This window comes from Notolepis coatsorum (genome assembly GCF_963971535.1).
Source record: "Notolepis coatsorum genome assembly, chromosome: 14".
Taxonomy (NCBI): Eukaryota; Metazoa; Chordata; class Actinopteri; order Aulopiformes; family Paralepididae; genus Notolepis; species Notolepis coatsorum.
The window spans coordinates 75,806,595-75,816,177 of NC_140178.1; the positions used below are offsets into that span (position 1 = coordinate 75,806,595).

Below are 9,583 nucleotides of genomic sequence, written 5' to 3' on the forward strand. Positions count from 1 at the left end.
GCTACCTTCGGCATCACAACACATTTACATTCACAACATAATCTAGCGCACGTCTTGGCAAAACTAAAGTAGCTTGACATGTAATCACACCCCAAACACAACTACTTGATTGTTAAAAGTATATATGCTATTACAACCAGCAATGCACAAACATATGGCTTCACTAGTTGCCAATTTACTTAATCTAGCATGATTTACCTTTTGCTAAATGGGCAATCCTCAAAAAACATGCAAAAATTTTACAGTAACTGGCAGACTGGGCTGGCTAGGGCCACAGCCCTTAAAAACTACAGACAGACAGACAGACAGACAGACAGACAGACAGACAGACAGACAGACAGACAGACAGACAGACAGACAGACAGACAGACAGACAGACAGACAGACAGACAGACATAGGCAGATAGATAGATAGATAGATAGATAGATAGATAGATAGATAGATAGATAGATAGATAGATAGATAGATAGATAGATAGATAGATAGATAGATAGATAGATAGATAGATAGATAGATAGATAGATAGATAGACAGACAGACAGACAGACAGACAGACAGACAGACAGACAGACAGACAGACAGACAGACAGACAGACAGACAGACAGACAGACAGACAGACAGACAGACAGACAGACAGACAGACAGACAGACAGACAGACAGACAGACAGACAGACAGACAGACAGACAGACAGCAGTTCAAATTAACCACTGTAAGGAGACCAAGTTATCATGAAGCCTGCTCAGGACATGATGCAATCTTCCTTCCTCCAACCAAAACCTCTACTTAGACACAGATGCTGCTAGACTGGCGGCGACGCCGTACATCATGCCGAATCATCACGGTGGGACGGGACGGAGTCAGAAGGAGAGGGTGACCTTGTGTCCCTTAATCAGCACAGCTGAGAAAAAACGCAAGCCGGGCGGTGTTATGTCCCCACCCTGGTGGCCGCCCCACCCCATGGCCCTGTCCCTGTTGTGGCGAGAAGGAAAGACGGTTGAAGCGTCTCCACCGCCCATTGACATTCTGTGATGGACAATGCCTATTGGGGTGAATGGCAGGATAGGGACCATGGCTACACGGCCCTTTGTGTCATGTCATGGGCAGAGCTGGTTGACTTGATCAACTCCTGCTAAATGTTATACATGTTCCATAAAAAACATCATCTTTTTGTATAACTCACCAAAACACAACGTGGAGGGTATACAGGGGGGAATTTGAGGTGACTTTCTCTCGTACCTTACCTGGACGGGAGGGATAAAGGGCGTGTGTGACTCAGATGTGTTCCTTTTGGGATTGCTCTCTGTAAACGGATATCTGTATGGGAGAGAGAGGCAGAGAGAGAGAGAGAGAGAGAGAGAGAGAGAGAGAGAGAGAGAGAGAGAGAGAGAGAGAGAGAGAGAGAGAGATTGCAGTTACATTACTGTCCCTCTGCATTTACTGTAAGAGCCTATATAATTGTAGAGGGGGAGGGAAAGAGGGGAGGGAAGGAGGGATGGATCGAGAGGAGGGAGTGGCAGGTAGAAGGAATAATGCACTTATTACTTAATTTGCCATTTACAAGGGCGTTACAGACGTCCACGGTCCAGTCTCCCTGCCCCTGGGCGTTATAAATAGTAAAGGTTAATTAGTTAGGTAAGAAATTCGATCAGGGGCGGGCAGTTAGAATTTGATCCATAGACAGGTAACTCAAGCAATCCCTATTGTCACCGCAATCAGACCTATATAAATCCGCCTTGACGGACACCAGTCACCACATAGCCTTACTTCTCTTTTGGATCACCGGCGACCGGGCGAGAACCTCAACGCGGTAAGTTATCCGAGGGGAGTCAGGGGAGTCTTTGTGGGAGACTTTGTCACTTTTGATTGGTGGACAGTTCTGTCACCGGCTTGCATTCATTTTAGAAAACATTTTGCAGTGATAGTGTCTCTGTATGTGTGTATAAGTATAATATACGTATATCTATATATATTATTAGCCCATTGGATAACATATTTCGCTGAATTTGACAGAGCTGAATAGACTTCATGGATTAATTACCTGCACGGCAGGTGAAGTATAATTGCGTTTTAAGTGCGTAAATTGCGAGTTGACTCATTTGCGTAAAGAGGGACTCTAACCACTGTCTAGCAATCGCATCAATATGGTATTTTGGAGATATTTCGGAAAATTGGGCAAACGTTTACATTTTTGACAACAATAAACATACATTTAAGACTATTGCATATTTGCATTGGGTCGGATAATCACCTGCACACCTTTGCTCTCCACCAGTGTCAAGTTAGAAGCTATACTGTGTTGATAATTGACCACGGTTTTTCCTCCAACAGGATTAAAATGTCTCTCTCATCTATCCTTTCCGCTGATGCCATCGAAAATGCTGTCAAGGACTGCCAAGGTATCGTCTTCCACTAATATCATTATTGCTTTCTTCATGTATTGGTAGAGATTAGAGTATGCCAGAAAGACCTCAGCAAACAATCTCTGTATGCCACCGTGATGTAATATTATATACGACACAGTGACGATGGGCCTACAGATATCTATGCCTACATTCACTTGATGTACTCACTCTGGGGCTGTGGACACTGATTTGGGAACAGCTATACGCAAATAACACTAGCAAGACGGTCAAGACCATAATTTCGGTCAGCACATGGCAAATTCAACGCCCATTACGTTTATGCAAACGAAGAAAATATGTTTTGGTGAACTGGGGGCGGGCAGGTGTTGTATAGGCCTGAGGCTGTCCCCACCAGCAGCTATAACAGCTTCTCATCAGCTTTGTGTTGGAGGGGGAAACACCGCAGACTCATTTTAATTGATCCTCGATCAGTGTTGACACATCCTTGATCCTATGCTGTCTTTACTTTCAGCACCGGACTCATTTAGTCCCAAAAAGTTCTTCCAGCTGTGTGGTCTGACCAAAAAGAGCCCCCAGGAGGTGAAGAACGTTTTCGGCATCCTGGACAATGACGGCAGCGGCTTTATTGAGGAGGAAGAACTCAAGTGAGTGGGCAGTGAAAATACAAAACTAAGGCAGTTGTTGAGCCCTGACTTGTGTACTAGTCGGTATGAGGACTTTGGCGAGCAGAAGTTGTTAATTGTTCTAACTGGCGCGACGAATTGGACCGAATAACTTCCCGGAAGACAACCGAGTTTATGCGCATGGACATTTAAAACGGAGCTGCCTATCACTGATATTGATCTATTATCGACCTGCTCACCCGACACAACTAGAATGAACAGAATAGTTTATAGACTACTAATAAGGCTACACCAACATCACTGTATAACTCTTTAGATTTTCTGGGGTCAGTATGCTCACGGGAGGTCATAGTAGGCCTACCAAGTTGTGATATAATCAGCCATCTAAGAGGCTATAATCATCCTGCACCATGTGGTTTGAAATTTTGCTACCACCTGTTTTTGTGTGTAATTCATGTGTGAATCATCAGCATCAACTATACTACCGACCACCGACCTACTGCCTGCAGCTTGGATTATGGCAAAACCAGGACATGATGTAACCTAGTCATATCAGATGCATGGGTGATTAATACATGCTTTGTGTCCATGTGTGTGTGTGTGTGTGTGTCTGTCTCAGGTTCTTCCTCCAGAGGTTCTCTCCCGGAGCTCGTGTTCTGACAGACAAAGAGACCAAGGGCTTCCTCAGTACCGCCGATAACGACTGCGATGGAAGGATTGGAGTAGAAGGTGAGAGGAGAGGGGGGGGGGGGGGGGGTGATTGTGTAATTATGTAACAGCACCACTTGGCACTGAATAGGACCGAAATATAGAAAAAGTTAAATAAAAGAGCCCAAAAATAGATAGTGAAGAGATAGTGTGTACACATAATATACAGAGCAGGTCACTGATATTCCCATAGTGTGCCAAAAAAAGTAAAGTACATGTAGCCTACTCAATGAACCTAGAGGCAACAGTTGTGATTGGAGGATCAAGAAAAGACGATGGATTTTGAGATAGGGTCAGGGCAGATGTACAAATATACATGTAAATATTTTACTCGCAGAGCTGTATGCTATGGGGTCGGGGCAGGGTACGGAGGGACAATTTGACCGTATCCACTGAGAGATCACAATACAAGATTGCCTGTGATGTAGCACTCCTGGATCAGTAAGGTGTTCAGTGCCTTGTTCAAGACCATGGAGGACATTGCTGTTATCGAGGACGGAAGAGGGAGAGTAGTAACATTACTATACTGTACACAATGCAGTGTGCGTCTATATCCAGTCAGTCTTCTCAGTGATCTTCTGGAAGGATGTCCACCTACATATGCAATTTAACGGATAGATACACAACATTTATTTATTTATGTTAATTTAATTGTGTTGATGTTTCCATTTCTGCAAAATAAGTATGTACATTTAGTTTGGTTTGGTAAACATTGCATTTAGTCTATCAGTGTACTGTATGTGTGTAGGGGCAGGTAAGAATTTTCTTCTTCCTGTTCCTTTCGGCCATGGAATTTAGTGGAGCATATTAAGTGAACTATATGTACTGTTGGACTGTAACAATTCCACGTACGAATAAATAAAAATGAAAAGAAAAAAAAGAAATTCACACTCTATTTCAGGTTACAACAGTGAGTTTGAAACTCATGACATCAGATCTCTGATTTACTAGTCATTTGATATCTTTGTGTATTACTGAGAGACATTTAAAAAAAATTATTTTTACTAATCACATCTTTTACTGTTGCCTTTTCTCTCCTCAGAGTTCCAGACCATGATCTCAGCCTAAACAACTGGGCCCCCATCTCTCATGCCCCCCCCCCCCCCACCTTCCGGCACTACAGGACTTACCCGTTTAGTTTTTCCATCTCGCCATTTGGGTAGATAAGACACTTATTATTTTGCACGCCTCGCTCCGGTCCAGAGACATTCACATTATCACTATGTTTTTAGTTGGCTTTTTTTCATACTTAGACGGTTCATGTTGCCGTATTGCCCAAATAAAATGTACCATTTACCAAATTACTGAGAAAATAAACAAATAAAAAAAGAAACAGTTCTGCTTGTTGTTCCTTTGATTTTTACTCGGGTAAAACTCTTGAATGTTTATGTTTTTTATTTGTCTGCCTTTCGTCAGACTCCTCAGTGTGGCATCAACACCATAACCATATTATACAATATGTTAGTTAAACAGCCTTCAGAGAGGGAGTTGCATTACAAAAGATGATTCTTGACATACTGAAGTGCCTCACTGAAATGTCTCATGTATGATAGATTTAAGTTTAATTAATCAAGGAGATGCCTGGAGAAAGTGCATGTTGTCACACATACTGTACATACAATCCACTTAACTTGCTCTTATTCAGCAATATGATTCTTCTCCTGTACTGAGGTTTCTCCCAGTCTCCATTTAAGATGATCTAATCCAGTAATAGACTACTGGTAGATAGATTGATTGACAGATGACATCATGTCAGGTACCCATACACACAGGGATCCATCTCTGCATGTGTGTGTGTGCCAGTGACATACAGCAGGGGGAAAGCGGGGGAGGTGACCTTAAGACACCTGAGTGATGACTGCGACTGGATGGAGTGACACCTGACCTAAGCTCTGTAAATAAACCCAGCTGAACCCTGATGCTGCTCTGGCTAGGCCAACAACAACACACACACACGCACACACACACACACACACACACATCAGGATACATACAGTTGATTACATAATAACATACTCAGTCAATGGAGATCCGGTTAATACAATTTATTAACTCAGAAAAGTATCAAATACAAAGTTAGAGAATATGGCTTGGATGGCTCTCACCCCAGTGACCAGCTTTCACACCAGGAGAGAAGAGACCGACTCACAGGAAGGGGCCTTATTTATACACAGGAGAGGGGAGGGGGGACACAATAAAGTGGGGGTTTGGGGAGAGGGGAGGAGACAAGTTCTAGGAGGAGACGAGTCCTAGGAGAAGACAAATCCTGTTATCGTCCACAATCCATGCTAGTGTGTGTGTGTGAGAGAGAGAGAGAGAGAGAGAGAGAGAGAAAGGGATGTAGGCTACTTAGGGGAAATGCATACATAGCAGAATCCTTGCAGAAAATAGGAGCTACATTTATTCCTCTGCTGAGTTTCCCTAGAGATCTATTAGGATAGAACCATAAGCAACAGAATACGCTTCATCATGCAAGTTGCCACCTCCAGTCTTGAGCACAGGCTTGAGCATGTCAAAACTCTGCACACCACCTTTAAGCAATTTAAATACCATGGGGTTATGCTCAATCTCTGCATTTAGAGGCTTGTTGGTATTAGAACTATAACAACCACCTCCCACAGTCACCAGCAGACACTGGAGGCACCAAAATACAGATTGCCACGACTGTTCATCTAGACGTGGTAGTATAATTTCAAACGTGTGTATATTATAGGGGCAACCGTGCCATTAGATAGCAGCTACTGGGAAATACAGAGCATAACATGGCATTACAGTAAGGTCATGGTCACAACTGTAGGATGAGTGGTAATACCTCAGGTCAGGATGCCATGATAATCATAGAGGTGGGAATTTCAACCACCAACCACACCCATACCTACTGTACATTCAATTCAATCTTTATTTATACTCGATAAATACACTGTGTGGTTAAACAAATTTACAGTGCCGTCGAGATGTCATATAACCCCTTATCAAGGAAGTTGACCAAGAGTTGACTAAAATGCTAAAATGTACAGCACCCTAACTTAACCTGGGGAGGGAGAGTTACACACATTAAGACACTCACACATGGGAGCTGCCCAGCACAACCACAGGTGTAGCATTCTGAGTAGCTTCACAGGAATAGCTGGGGTTAAGTGCATTGCTCAAGGGCATCTTGACAATAGCTGTTGGGAGAGCTGAGGGAGAGGAGAGTAATAATCATTCACGTCACCCATCCAGAATGTCTGAGGATTTGAACTGGTCACCTTCAGTCATAAGCCAGCTTCTCTAACCTACAAGCTACCATCACCCTTGCAATATGTGTTACATTGCAAATGTTGTCAAAACCTTAAAAAATATAATGTATGTCTCATGCTTCATGGTAAAACTGTTTCTAAATAAGTGTACATAAAAAAAAACTTACACCATTATAAATGATTTTTTTTTCTAAATACAGAAGCCATCTGATGCAATACATTTGGACATAATTAAATATCATGTCTATGTTTTCACCTTGTAAAGGTCTGTGTGTCTGTCTGGTTGGGACAGCGCTCTGGGCGCTGAGGACACAAGACCAGGACAGGCAACCAAAGAGGCTTAAGGAAAGAAGAAGGTCATTAGGGTGAGGGTGAATGAGAGGCCGATGTCCTCATCGAAAACGGACACCATGGAAAAAGTCCTAGACGATACTTACATGTGCGATTCTACCATCGTAATCAACTGCTTAAATATCAAGAATGTCAATATTTAAATGATCGCAAATGAAATGTTTTCTCTTTTTTAGGTCTAATCTAGCCACATAGCATACTGTATATATCATACTACTGTATATATGCTGCCGCCTGCCTGAGGAAAAGCACACAGTATTCACACAGTGGCCATTTTGCTCTTATGTCATGCTCAGGATGGGTTCCTTGGGTGGGAACAGAGTGAATATGGTCAATTGTCATGCACTATTTGAGCAAATAAAACATAGTTTTTTCCCCCATTCAAGTGGCTTCTTAGCTTTACATTTCTTTAGTTAAATGTGTCAACATGTTCCTGAGACTCTAAACATTGAGTTCAATATGTCAACATGTTCCCGAGACTCTAGATCAGGGGTTCTCAAACTTTTTCATACCGTGACCCCATTTTATTTAGGAATTTTTTTGGGGACCCCACACTTACAGTAATGTATCGTGTAATTTCAACGTGGAATTAAGGAATATCAAAATAAAAGCACACGCTGTTGAACTTGATCATGCATATTTATTAGAAAATGTAATTACAGCACTGTTATCAATACACATTTATAAAACGAGGCATATTTAGCCAAAATATGTTGCCAGAACATTAAAAAAAGAAAACATTTTTTTTTTACTTTCCAATGCGCCGACCCCACTGTCACCTACCCGCGACCCCAATTTGGGTTGTGACCCGTAGTTTGAGACCCACTGCTCTAGATAGATAGATAGATAGATAGATAGATAGATAGATAGATAGATAGATAGATAGATAGATAGATAGATAGATAGATAGATAGATAGATAGATAGATAGATAGATAGATAGATAGATAGATAGATAGATAGATAGATAGATAGATAGATAGATAGATAGATAGATAGATAGATAGATAGATAGATAGATAGATAGATAGATAGATAGATAGATAGATAGATAGATAGATAGATAGATAGATAGATAGATAGATAGATAAATAGATAGATAAATAGACAGACACCACTCATACAGCAAGAGACAGAGAACCTCATGAGGTTGCAACCCATGTGACGCTTCAGTCTCTGACCCTCAGCTGATCCCCTGCTCTGGATTCAGGTGGGATGGAGAGATGAGCCCACGAGAGGAGGGTTGTGCGTGTGTGTGTGTGTGTGTGTGTGTGGGGGGGGGGGGGTGACCCTATGGGGTCAGGAGGGGCGAGCAGTAAACAGAAAAGGAAATGTGAGGTCGCTGACTGCTGCTCTGCTACTGAGACAACAGTACAAGATAATATGACAAGCAGATAATCTGGGCTCAAGGGCAGAGAGAGGGAGAGAGAGAGAATGAGAGTGTGACAGAGAGTGTGAGAGGGAGGGAGGGAGAGAGAGAGGGAGGGAGAGAGAGAGAGAGACTGTGACAGTGCGATAATGTCCGGCGTACAGTACGTTGACGCAGAGACTGCAAATGTGGGAAAAATGACAGTCAGCAAGAGGTGTTGGCTGAGGGCAAAGTAAATACTGCTCTGTAGATGATGATGCTTCATCTGTTGACCTGAAACAACAGCAGTCTTGTTTTCCAGTAAATGTCAAAAGGGTCAAATTTATAGTTGCTAGGACATATCAGTAACAGAATCTATAGAAGATCAGACCTGATGTAACATTAGATGTAGTAATGTGCCTCTGTATTAAATACTGCGTTAAATATTGTATTAGAGACTAACTAAGCACATTTTGTTGTCCTCGTGGTTGGTATTTGCACCATGCTGTATGCTCTGCCCGCCCAAATTGGTGATGTCAGAGTACCTCTTTGGAGGTTCTATTCATATTCTGTTTAGGAAAGAAAAAAAGAGGTTCTCTGACATTTTGATTGGGGTGGGGCAGAGCGTGCAGCATGATGGAAATATCAACCAAGGGCAGCAAAATAGCCATGTGTTTAGTTACTGCACACTGCATCTAATAATACATCCTCTTTTTCTGTTAAAGCACAATGGTGAGAAGTAACAGCTATCATTTACACCATGGTAGTAGTAGGTCTGTGAGGATTGGTTCTTTTCCTCGCCGGTCCTCTGTCCCCGTGCCCGGCCTCCGCTGTCAGGTCCCAGTCCCCGTCTCCGGCCTCCCTCGCCGGTCCTCTGTCCCCGTCTCCGGTCCCCCTCTCCGGGCCTCTGTCTTTGTCCCCTTCTCCAGTGCCCCTGATCGCCGGCTT

General features: G+C 42.8%; 1 protein-coding gene across 1 annotated transcript; it reads left to right on the forward strand.

Annotated features, from left to right (window-relative positions):
- Positions 1 to 1,552: 1,552 nt before the first annotated feature.
- On the forward strand, positions 1,553 to 5,031 carry pvalb8 (parvalbumin 8). The gene is made up of 5 exons (XM_084329355.1): positions 1,553 to 1,811; positions 2,333 to 2,400; positions 2,879 to 3,011; positions 3,610 to 3,719; positions 4,741 to 5,031. Exons 2-5 carry the CDS (start codon positions 2,340 to 2,342, stop codon positions 4,764 to 4,766), a joined length of 330 nt encoding a protein of 109 aa, XP_084185481.1. The 5' UTR covers positions 1,553 to 1,811; positions 2,333 to 2,339; the 3' UTR covers positions 4,767 to 5,031.
- Positions 5,032 to 9,583: the final 4,552 nt, after the last annotated feature.

What these genes read in the sequence shown, in the direction of transcription:
- pvalb8 (XM_084329355.1), top strand. Translation starts at nt 2,340, where the DNA reads ATGTCTCTCTCATCTATCCTTTCCGCTGATGCCATCGAAAATGCTGTC. An exon ending in TGCTGTCAAGGACTGCCAAG is followed by an intron (nt 2,401 to 2,878) that starts GTATCGTCTTCC and finishes CTTTACTTTCAG; the next exon opens with CACCGGACTCATTTAGTCCC. An exon ending in ATTGAGGAGGAAGAACTCAA is followed by an intron (nt 3,012 to 3,609) that starts GTGAGTGGGCAG and finishes TGTCTGTCTCAG; the next exon opens with GTTCTTCCTCCAGAGGTTCT.